General features: G+C 47.0%; 1 protein-coding gene across 8 annotated transcripts in view; it reads left to right on the forward strand.

The window, feature by feature from the left end:
• LOC105569207 (tensin-3) overlaps positions 1-12,687 on the forward strand; it is a 196,057-nt gene that overhangs the window by 102,765 nt on the left and 80,605 nt on the right. For 5 of the 8 annotated variants that reach the window (XM_012025450.1, XM_012025451.1, XM_012025456.1 and 2 more), the window contains one exon: positions 12,468-12,647. In XM_012025450.1, the coding sequence (XP_011880840.1) occupies positions 12,468-12,647 (180 nt within the window). Of the gene's footprint in view, positions 1-1,558; positions 1,882-7,900; positions 8,444-12,371; positions 12,396-12,467; positions 12,648-12,687 lie in introns of those variants that run through there. The other 3 variants (XM_012025452.1, XM_012025454.1, XM_012025455.1) reach the window with 3 other exon arrangements.

Here is a 12,687-nt window from a genome sequence, read left to right on the forward strand (position 1 = left end):
TGTATGGATGACCATTCCAAAACCACTTTGAGCGTTTTCGATCTGTTTCTCGAGTTCCTAAACTCATTAAAGAAAAACAGTGTCGCAACTGTCCATCACTGTACCAAAATAAGTCTTACGCTTAATGCATGACGGAATGTTAAATATAAACCACCAAAGATACTTTGCACCAAAGGATGAAAGCAGCATTGATCCAAATGCAAAAATAGACTGTATCTGATCGGATTATTTCCGACCGCAGATATCGTCGGTTTCAAGTTCACGGTGTAACTTGATCTGCCTTCGTAAACTTGAAAGATTACTGAAATAGTAATACTACTTAATGTTAAATGAAGAAGCGTTCTCGCTCTCGTCGCTGCTGCAATTTGTCTCGGTGCAACCGCGTCGAAAGTTGCTATTGAATACGCAAACGTAAACGCGCGGCCTTCGTCGCCATTGCCGCAGCAAACTTTCCTGATGCGTTTGCGACGGCCTATGATCCCACGGCCGACAATTAAACATTATGTGCGTGACGCATGCGGACAATTATTATCGTAATTACAACCTTAACATGTAGGGTAATATAGAGCCCTGGGCTCACTGATAAGGTAAATTGCTGTGATAAGCCTGTCAGACAGTTCTTAATTTCATTTAGTAATTGTTGCTTCAATTTTTTCAAAATTCTAATTGACGTATATTTACGCAGCGTTTCGGCAAATGATTATTTTTGCAAGAAACTAGTCCAATTTTTTAAAGATTCATTATTTAATTGGCCATATGCCAGTTTGCTTGCGTGTCTACGGTCGGCCCGTCGGAGGAAAATTAATCGAATATGATCTATAGCCGTCATGCCGGATGTGTTCGGTGAATCATGCGACAGCCAGCCACAGTGAGCATTATTTATAGAACCACCCAGTTGTTTTCGCGCAAAACTAGTTCGTTTCTATAAAACGTAAGAAATATATCCTCGTCGTCTCTGAAGTTTCGCGAAAACGAGAAGGAGATAGCTCCTGTCCTTTCTCCTGTTTAAAATATAAGCAATTTCCTTACATTCGCGATGTCTCCATCAAATATCATCTCCAGCGGCATTGAATTTATTTCATTCGTCAAAACATACATGTCCATCTGTCCGCGAGATAAATTTACATGAGCCGATTGCGTCCGATCGATCGCACCGCTCGCGCGGACTCGCGAATAACGGGGAATGTCCGAGATTGGAAAAAGAGTTGAACGCTCCGCTTCTCGTGTCCCGATATCGCTATTGCGCGACAGCTTTTTTTCACTCGCGAGAGCCAACAGGAAATAGGTGACCCTCCCTTCTCGGGGTCGCCGTATCCTTGCATATCACGAGGCATCGGTTACGCAAGCGGGGGTAGCGCCGTTGCAGCCTGCGGCAGAAATCCCCTTTGCGGTCTCCGCGGTCGGTCCCCACTCTCTTGGCGAGCGGCCTTACGACGTCGGTAAGACACGGCCGAGACGAAGAGCACGCCGAGAGGTGCTCACGGCGAGCGGAACATGCGACGCACGTCGTCTCCCGGTGACTCGTGAGCGTGGATCGTGAGTGCCGCGACTCCGCCGTGTGCGCACAACAGCGGCCAGTCGGCGTACGTGCACACGTGTGAGCGCACGTACGCCAAGCGCGCGTGAGAAATACGGATAGGGAGATGCGGATGGCGAGGAGAGATCCGGGGGATGATTTCCTCGGGACCCGATGAGCGGAGCAATCTTTTAATTCGCACGAAACTGCGCGTGACCGCTCGAAAGATTTCCCCGCTTTTATTTCACTGCGTCAAGTCCCGCTGACGACGCGGAATTAGTGCGTTTGTGGATAAGTTTGTGTGAAATTAGGATTTTTCCAAGTGCTGTTTCGCGCGCAGTTGCCGCTGGTGTATGTACGCGAGAGTGAGTTGCGCTGCGAATGAAGGGGTGCTTTCAGAATTTGCGGGATGAGAACCTCGGGGTGTATCTAGGGATTTCTAGCTGTACCGTGTTTTACAGTTAATTTTTGCACGCGCAGTTTTCTGCGTCTCCAAAATATTTATATCATTTATCATGAATTTAAGTAAAAAGAAACAAGTATATCTCAGACGCCGACAATGAAATATCTCGATAATTATTGTTAATATTTTACATATCTAACACATTCTATATCATAGAAAGTTGCAAATCCAGGCCGGTCGGCAGCGATTAAAGCGCGCAATACCTAAAATAATGGATTCCGTTCGTGTTGAGTGTCAATTTTCAATTTTATCTGCATTTCTAAAACGAACGAGAGATTTCGAAGAGAAGAAAATTTCAACCGACGAGCTGTAGAAAGACTTTAACCGTTATTTCCACTCGACAATTCTCTATTCCATTTGGTTTTTATATGAACTTGTACATTGATATTTGAGAACAATATCACATATCGTTCTCGATATAAAGTTCATAAGCTCAGCCGCGCATATTAACGTGTTTCTTATCGAGTTATGCCGGTTCAAATGTCTCCGATGAATCTCATATCGATTTCTTATATCCAACAAAAACGCCCGATATATATGTCACCCGATTGCACGTGTTATGACGCAAAGTGCAAAGAGCGATATAATACCGTATAAATATTTGCGCGTCGCTGTTGCGGGATAAACTGCGGTCGAAACTGGGCTGAATCGAAAAGAGAATATAATCCGATTATATCCGGCTGGTTATCGCCCGACAGAATTATGCATTCGGCCGTACTTCGATGCTGATGCGTAACAGACGCGTGGGCGGTGGCGATCTTGAATTACTGCTGAGAGACGTTACTGCCCTACGAGGAAGTTATTGGTTCATGAAAGTCGTTGGTCCTGTTTCTCGTTCCAAAGTTTCATTGTAGACGAGCGTGAGACGCTCAACTACGTTATTTAAAGTGTAGACTTTTTAATAAATTCATAATAATGCTGTACCATAATCTCGAATTAAACAATGGAGTAATTACAACAAATTGCACAGTTGTAATTATACACAGCTGATAATAGCATTAGCGATTTTTTTAAGAAATAAATAATCTTTATTAAATAAGAACCGAGAACGCCAAATTTTTAGGTTCGAGCAGGATGATCACATCTAAAGGGTGAATTCATATACCGTTTTCCACATAATTAATAGTTCACATATTAAATTTTAAATTATTGGGCTACCTACGTCTTGCTTTATATCTAAATAATCTAAACTATCTTTATTATTATTACGTAGAAAAGATACATTATACATATAATGAAATTGAATTAATTTCTTTCTCTCTCTCTCTCTCTCTCATTTTCTCTAACCATTCACTTACCTAATTACATATAATAATAGAATCTACTTAATTTCCTAAAGAGGATCTTATAGAGATCGAATGCGTTTGTCTAGCTAAACTTTCTGGAAAATGGTCTGGTCTCGCCAAGATGTTTCACGTGAAGAAAAGTATAGAGGCTTCTTTATTCACGACCGCTTCACGCGTGATCATTCTCACGTGTTTCAGCGACACGTAGCATAGGTTAGCAGCAATGCGTGAGAGCGATGATTGTCTGCGCATCTTACGTCATAAACGACCCTGCCTGTAACCGCACAGTGGAGAGAATGACGATAATAACGATGCAGTTCTGATTACAAAATGTTTCCCATTGCATAATTACTATTGAAACTACACACCGCGAGTTTGGGAAAACATTTTATGCTGAATATGTCACCGTGCGCTGTGCTCGTTCGACCTTTCTGGGCCACCGGAGTCATCAATTGACCTTTTCGGTACTAATGTCCCAGCGAAATGTAATACTGCTGGGACAATAACGTCCCATATATTATTGTACCTACACCGGAATGTATCGTACATAGGTTGCGTGCATACCCGATTCTGTAACTTTCCCGTAAATTCGTATCGTTGCAGCGACAATTAACTCGCGACAATTCTTTTTTCCAAAGTAAGGAGAGTTACCGAGATTTCCGCGGATTCACGCGATAAATCTAGGGCGAAATTTCCCGTTGATCGAGAATGCAATCAACGCTATTCTGTTAATCTGTTATCTGATCAATACGAGCACCTCCGTGAAACGCACAATTTCGCGCCGAAATAATAATTTAACCGTACGCTGTCGTGTTTCAGCGAGATATTGGCGATAATCTCGTAGCATTAAACCGCTGTAGCACTTTGTCCCGTCGCGTCATGTCGCGTCGTGTCCCGCGATAGAATCGACACCCTCATTTAAACGCGGCAACACGATATTTCGCTCTCCAGCGGACTGTCATGTCCCGGGCGTCGTACCGTCGCGACGGTGGAAATTGTACAGTTTATTGTTGGCCCCGATAAACGCCGCGCGCGTACACATCTGCTCTGTAAAAGCACGCCGATAGCACGCCGTGAGAAACGGTATACCCGAGGTGTAGTATCCTTCGGCCCCGGTGTGCTCGCGAAACGTGCTCGCGGCCCGATCGCTTTAAAGAGAGGAGACTTCGTAGCACGAGCACGAAGCGGAGCAGACATGTAGCCTGAATTTCTTTCGCGAACAAACGGCGACAGCGGGAACGGCCGCGCGCATATAGCTGGGACCCGGACGTTGATATGGACGTTGAGGTTTTGCCCGTAGCTCGTGTAATCCCCCACCAGGCTTCATTTGCTCGGGAAATGGAAGATCTCCGCTTGCAATTTTCGGTCTAACAAAGAATGATACACCGGGTTTATCTCCGTTAGCCGCTGTCAGGAGACTCGCTTTCATTCCAATTCCAGATTTGTCCTTTTATTATTTTATTCTTACTCGCGGTATTCCTCGTGCGAATATTTAGACGTGAAAGCGAACGCTTTTGAGCCCTGACGCTCTCGCTCGTCTTTAATTTTCAAATGAAATGAAAAATATAAGCGAGAGAATTTATTGATCATTATTTTAAGTGCAATACAAATGCCAGTGGCATCAATGGAAGCTCCGATTCTCCATCAACGTCCGTTTTAAATTGTTTTTGAGCGATGGCCGACAGAGAGTCCCCTATTACGAGATAGGCTCCTAACAAAAGACAGCGGGTTTCAGCATCCAATTTCGCGTATCATTTTTGCAACAGTCACACGCGCGATCTAACAACGAATGTTCCACCAAACAGATTTTACTCCAAGGACAATACAGGGCGAGTCTTTCCATATCCGACAAAATTTTTGAGAAGGTAGAACGGATCGAGATGAACGGAAAAGTCCTGTACCATTTTGCAATTTTCGTAATAGTTAACGAGTAATTAATTATTAAAAATCGTTGTCTTAGGCCGGTCTACCGCCCAATTCGAGCGCGTGGCGAGATGTGCGCATAGCAATATCGATCGCCGGGCGGGTCACATCTTGCCACGCGCTCGAATTGGGCGCTAGGCCGGCCTAAGACAACGAATTTTAATAATTAATTACTCGTTAACTGTTACGAAAATTGCAAAATGGTACAGGACTTTTCCGTTCATCTCGATCCGTTCTACCTTCTCAAAAATTTTGTCGGATATGGAAAGACTCACCCTGTATATTCATGGCCAAACCAACGGATGACGCCTAGCAACTTAGGCGAAACCCTCGTGATAGGGGACTCTCCTCTATTAGTCCCGGCTTTAAACGTCTTCGTTTCCTTTTCCCGGTGTTACGCCGGAATCGAATTTTCTGCGCAGTTATTTGCATTCCGCTGCACGCAGTCGAGAATATCCGGCATTACAATACACTCGGTCGGTGGGAAAAAAGGAGGAGCGCGCTCCTCCGTTAAATCGAAGCTGTACAAATGTCGAGGTCTCGCTGTCGGTATAATCTCGATCTTGCGCGCCAGGTCGTTTATCCTCCCCCCGAAGCGATGCTGCGGAGAGGAGACGTCCGGCTCTTCGCTCTCTCCCTCGCGTCATCCACCACGTCCGTGTGTACACTTTAAAGCGCACTGTCGCCGAAAGCCGACAACAGAAAGCCCTCGCTCTCTTTCTCTCGACATATTAGAGGCAACTCCGAACGCCGGGGACTTTCAACGCTCGATTGTCTGGCGGGCCGCGGCCGAGTGACAGATAAATGCGGAGGTCGTGTCATCTCGCGAGGGATCTCCGCGCGCCGCTGATGGCGACGGGTCTCAAATATTAGCCAGATAAGTCACTTGAATAGCTTCGCGGGAGGTGTTTGCGTCGGAGTAAACGTATCGTTGGCTATTACAGCCGGGAGATGCGCCAGCCGGGACGAAAAGTCAGGAGAGATTATCTCGCCCGCGAGAGGCTGCAAGTGACATCTTCCCGAGTGCGTCGGGCGCGCAGCGTCATTTACGCTCTACGAAAGATAGGCGAATGATTGGTTTAATGCGTTCAACGCGAGCGATAATCTCCTCCCCCCGCCCAGTCATTCGGCCTGACGTTACGCCTGGAGTTTCGAGGCTAAAGAGACGCAAGCGAAATTGCGAAACGCAATTGCCGTTGCGAACGCGAGCGCGGGACGCGTCGCGAATTCTCACAGGAAACGGTGACTTTTAGTACCATTAATATTATTATTATTGTCACTGGCGTAATTCATACTCGCATTTGTGCACGCGTGGACAGTGCGCTTAGCCGGGGAACATTTATTAGCGCGTTCCCCGACGGTCGGGGAACCGCTGGGAACTCGCGGCCGACTCAACATTTTCGCATTAACATTAACCCGCGAGATTAATGGCACGCGGAAATCCCCGCGGCACGCCGAAAAGAAACCGAGAGATCGCAATCGGCCCGATCGGGGACCGTACATACGCGTGTCGTGAGAACATCGCCGTGGCCTGGCGTTTCTCTGTCGTTGTCACCGTGAAACCGTACACATTTTACGTGCACTCGATACATCGGTATCCTTGCGACGCGACGACTCGAAATCCAGTACGAAACACGATACGCCGCGAACGAAAGTGCCGATCGAAGGGAACGAGCAACGAGTGCCCGTCCCCCGCCTTGATCATTCGGCGCGGACGTTGAAACGAGTTGGGCTAGGGTTAAGTTAGGTTTCAAGGATAAGGGCTTGAACGCAAAAATGGAGGCTCTCCTGCGGGCTAAGTGCTCGAACCCGTAAAACCATTTGCAGTTCCCGAAGGTGGCATTTTTTGCTCTACTTTCGTACTTTTTGCTTTTCTCAATGATTCGGAATGTTCGAAATAAAAGTATCAGTTTTAGAAAAGGAGAATGTGAATGGGTAGACATTGTGCATCAAAATTGTGAAATGCAAGCTTTTCCTTAAAAAAATGTTTTCACGAATTGACAGTTCGAGGAGCAAACGGTGGCAAAAGTGCGGAATCACTCCAGCATCCCCTTAAAGTAACTCATTCTTTCGAGTGAAATTTAGACCAATCGTCTGCGTTTTAGCGAAATAATTTTAGCAATAGTCCCGTCGTCGATTAACGCGATACTAATCTTTCCGTTGAGTGAAACGTTTGTTATCTCTGAAAGCATCGCGGATGGACGCGAACGGTATTCAAGGTCCCTTTTATTTCGAAAAGGGGATACGCGCGCTGCGAACTAACACGTGAGACGAATTGATGTCGTTTTCAAAGTTCTTGAAGGGATTCCCGCGGTTTATCGACGAAGTCACGCGAATTCGAGGCGTGGATTTGTACGTCGAAGTCAGGACGCGGGAGAAAAATGTTACTACAGGTTTGCCGAACGGGCCGATAAATTTTCATACTTAATATCGCCGGCACGCGAAAAGCGCCGCCAGCTTTCGAATTATCGGCGTTCAGTAATTATCGAGATATTACATACGTATTATTTATAATTAAAGATATTTATTTCACGTATACATTTTCTACGCCGAGCAAAGTTTCCCTCAATTTATTAAACGCCGGCTAAATAACAATATGTACGAGCTTTAATTAGATCCACAAAGTGAAAATAATAACGTGCTAATAATAATAGCATTAAAACATCGTGTGTAATTTTGTAATAGCATGCGCTTTATTAATTTTTGATAAAGCAGGGAACGAGAACGGCGACGAGAACCCGAGTGAAAAATCGGATGCGACGTGTCGTGTGTCAGTGTAATTTCGTATGAGCCGCTCCGGGCGCGCGCTCCAGTCGAACGGAGACCGAGCAGCCGGCGATGAATGATGAACCGACGTGACCGGTTGGCGCAACGACGACGTCCCCGACGATGAAGAGTGCAGAACCGGCCGCGCGTCGTCGTGGCCATTATCGCGCGACCTTCTCTCGCACTTTGCCGCGCGTCATCGACTATTTGTGCGTCTAAGAAAGAGCGGCGTCTCTCGGGATCATCCGCAGAGACAAGAGGGAGAGAGAGAGAGAGAGGGGGGGGGGGAACCGCGAGGTCCAGCTCGTGAGGTTTGAAGAAACGAAGGGAACCGGGCTCTCCTCTTTCTCCTCTCCGACATTGCTTCCCGCTCGGTCTCTTCCGCGCAGCGGACGAGATAAAGAGACGTCGGGGAAGTTGGACGCGAGGAATGCCCGCGGGATGAAGGCCAAGATACCACGGAAAGAACTGGACGACCTCTTCGACGAGGTACGCGGTAAGATCGCCCGATAGGAGACGCGGCGCGGCATCGGGAGGGACTTCAATTCGGCGCGCGATCGCTTCCTCCTCGACGCGCCCCGCGATTTTTGCGATCGCGCGATTAGTCCTCGCGGCATCGCGCGCTCGAGGACGGACGGGGCTCGCGATTGGCATGCCAACACTTGGCCGGCGCGTCCAGCGTTTCTCATTTTAATGACGGCGGGAATAACGAACGCGTCATGACGTGGCTTTCGAGCGAACGGAGAAGAGACAGTGCTCCTCCAGCTACTCCTCCGAGCGTAATAAATGTTTCATATCTTACCTTCGTCCGGGTCTTCTGGGCTTTCTGTTTTAATATACGTTACTTGAAATTAATTATTTTAATTATGAAGTAAACGGTGTCCCGTTGACAGAGTCTTCAAGTTACCGAATATGACGCTAATTCAGGCGTGGACGAGTTTTAGTGAATGGCATATTTTTTCGATTGGCAATGCGAAAAGCGCGAGCTGAAAGATACGAAATACGACAGCCAGGATCCGTCGTGATCCCACTTGTCAGCACGCCTCGAATTACAGCGAAATTCCAAGAACTTCCCATCCGCAAAACCTCAACTAGAGAAGCGGCGTGTCGTCTCGGTTGTCGGATAACGTTGCACGCCGCGCACGACGGTACATCGCCGCGAAATTGGCGCACTCGTTCGCTCACTTTCGCGCTCCGGCGCGGACACTTGATCCTGAAAAATGTCGCGAGGCGTTTAATTCGCAGGGAAACGACGTCGCGCGCAAACGCGAGACGACGTCGCCGCTCTGTAACCCTTCCCGCGGATATAACAAAAAGCGGAACTGCACCGCGTTGCATTACCGTCGCGATGCAATCAATTTTCGCCGCGTGCTCGAGCCGACCGCGCGTGTTCATGTGAGGATTACGCGATAACGTGTTAGATAACAGTCGATCTTCTCGAGCGATAGGCAATTCAGAATACAGGGAGGAAGGACGGCGCGCTGATAATGAACGATTTTTTCGTCATGTTCTGATGACGTTCGAATCTGCATGTAACGTAGGAATATTATACTGAGACAAATTTCCATCGGATAAACCAATTAAGTATAGCATTTCCGATGGTTAATTTTTCCGATTAACTTCTCCGATTAAATTATGTACATATCCGATGAAGTTTATCCGATGAACTGCAGTTACCGATGAAATTTGATCGAAAAACCGATCATATTTTTCATCGGTCTCTGCCTGTCTCTCCCCGTCTCTCCTCCCTCTCTCTCTCACTCTCATGAAATACTGCAAACTTTTTATTGGCGTCAAATCGAAATTATTTCGGCCGTTGGTGACTTTTTAACGTATCATCGTGAAGAAGGGCAGCACTTGCGCTTAAAATGCAACTGAAATTTATCATCACTTAAAATTATACAGGCGGAGAGAACTTGGCTGATACGTTATCTGCGAATCTAAATGATTCTACAACATAAACAGTTAAGTTTTCGCTACGTCATACAAGGTACCATGCGATTCGCATTATTACACGAACAACGGCGACGGAAGAGAGAGTTTTGTTTCGCAACATTGCCGCTTTATCCGCCATAAATCGTGATTTAACTGAAGCGCTATTTAAACCGCGCCTTTGTTTACGATGAAAACGATCGCGCCCCGCACGCGTTCCGCTGCACCGTATCCGGTAGTCGACCTCCGCGTAGATCGCCCGGATCGCCACGTGAATGCCACGGACGTATCTGGACGATCTTGATCGTGCCGGATCACTCTCGGCGCAGCGTCATGAAAGACGGGGGCTAAATCACAGCGGCCCGTTAGTCTCGATCGTGCACGTTTATGTGAGCTCGTACGATCGACGCACACGAAGGCGTCCCCGTTCGGTCCCTCGCACGTCGAGATTCGCGTACATCGAGATCCAGCCTGGTACACACATATCGGGTGAAACGTAAATCTCCTCCCATATGATTTTTATTACTTTCCATTCAATTTTGTATGCGGAGAAAGTTGCAGATTCCGCGTGCATCTCTTTTCCCACGTAAACGCCTGCCATTGCACATTCGTGATAAAAATTGCATAAAATTTGCTGCACCTCAACGAGGTGAATTTACATTTAATCCCTTAAGCCCGCATCAGACTACGGATTGATGTTAGATTGAAATGTGACCAATCGGAGTAAAGTTTACTAATCTCAAGTTTAGTGACTTTTACTCCGATTGGTCAAATTTCAATCTAATCTCAATCGCAATCCGTAGTCTGATAAGGGCTTTGAGCTTTCGACACGTTCGCGTATTTTCAGAGAATTGACATTGAAAATTACGCGAACTTAAGGTACGTTCAATTGTACTAAAAAATTGCTGTACTACAGTATTAATTATTGTAACGTGTAACTTGTAATAACTGTGGAGGAAATATTCGAGCGCGGTCGTCCTCACCGAATGAAATATTTCCGAAAAGAGAAGTCGAAGAAAGAACTTCCGAGTCACCGTGTACGTACGTAGCTGTGCAAACACCGACTGTTTTGCCAATCCATTCCGCGAGTGTCACTTTGACCGACGCGTGCTACGCGCGACCGTAGATTTAATGCCGCGCGCTAAGAGGGGCTTCCGGAAAAATTGCATCTTTTAATCGCGGCACGGAATCTGCGGGAGATAACACGACGCGACGTGAGATATTATTACATACAATGTGGCCGCGATTGGAAGGGGAACGCCGTAGCGGATGTAAATTAGCCTCATTCCTCGCGAAATTAATTCCGAGACCGTGGCAATCGGGCGCGCCGATTTGACACGGGTGAAAAATTTTAGATTAACTCCCCCCCGCAATTCGCCGACGTGCCCCGCGAACGGGGGAGTGGGGGGAGGGACCCGCGTACGGGTCTCGGGTCTTAAAAAGGCCGCGGCGTCGATTGGCAGGCGCGGGCCACGTTCGGAGCACGTCGAAAGACGCAGCTTGTACGGCCGCTATTATACTCCCCCGACGCTAATTGCTATTACGGCGAGGCGTTGCATAAGCGCAATTATCGCATCCGCGAGCGACGCCGTTTCTTGAAGGATTGCACACGCGCACGCAATCCTTCGTAGTTCGGCCGCGGGGTCTACGAACTTGCGGCACCGGGCAGCCAGTCAACTCGTCATCTCGACAGCCGCTGTAAAATTAATTGCGGCGGATACGCGTCACGGTAAACGATTGACACACATATTTTCCCATATATATATTAATTGTAAGTCACGCACATTAAATAATATCACGGTACATATAAGAGAAAGAATACCGTCAAGCGCTGTGACGTCGAAAAGAGAGGAATAAGTCAATGGCTATTTCTTTCGGCCATCAGTTTCTTAACCGTAGGTTTCAATTCGTTGCGACTCGGCTCGATTATCCGCTTCAAGTCTTCACGAGTATTTTTTTAACTTGACACGTGTACCAGCTAAGATTGATATGTTACACTCACGGGGTGATATGAAACGAGATAGCTAACGGGATTTCAGTTTAATGTAGAATTTAGCAGGGAATGTGACCCTATTTACGGCAATCGTGTAGGCTGGCTCGCCATTCTAATTAGACTTGTCGGATCGGCGAAGCGGAGCGATCGATCTCGATACAATTGTCTAGAGGCAAATGTCCGAGACTAATCGAACTGTGTCATCTGATGATATGACGCTTATGTGGGCGATCTAGTTCTTCAAGGATGCAAGTGCTCGGTAGCGCGCCGGATCACGCGTACGCATATTAATTGCCGTGAAATGGTACGCGTTTACGCGCACGGGAATCGTTGCACTTTTACTTAGAAGGAAGTTTCGATAAGCACATTTCAAATGATAGGCTGAGCAATTCTTACTTTTTCTCAATTTTTCAAAATGACTCCCACGATAATACGTGCTCGAAGTGCCTTATTATTTTAGGAGAAATTAGGGAAGCTACGTTCAGGCGGACAATCCGAATAAGTAAAATGACTAATGTGTGTTTCTGAATACTCGGCAAACGTCTCCTCTAACATCTTTACTAACAAATTATGCGCTCGTTGTTTCAGGGCGCGCGGTTCCGAGACACCTCGCAGCAAATCCATAAACAATGGCAAGCCGATCCAGCGAGGGCATTTCCAACCGTCGGCGGTGTCACTGCAAATTCGCCTTCGCCGGCATCTGGAGAGCTCTCTACGCCAAATTCCACTCCCAGCCCTAGCCCTAGTCCGACTAATCAGCAAGTCACGGTAAGCACCTATTGTTAATCAAATTAAGCCAGTCTGCAAT

The sequence above is a fragment of the Vollenhovia emeryi genome, unplaced genomic scaffold (genome assembly GCF_000949405.1).
Source record: "Vollenhovia emeryi isolate VEMERY1.0 unplaced genomic scaffold, V.emery_V1.0 DF939125.1, whole genome shotgun sequence".
In the NCBI taxonomy this organism is placed as follows: Eukaryota; Metazoa; Arthropoda; class Insecta; order Hymenoptera; family Formicidae; genus Vollenhovia; species Vollenhovia emeryi.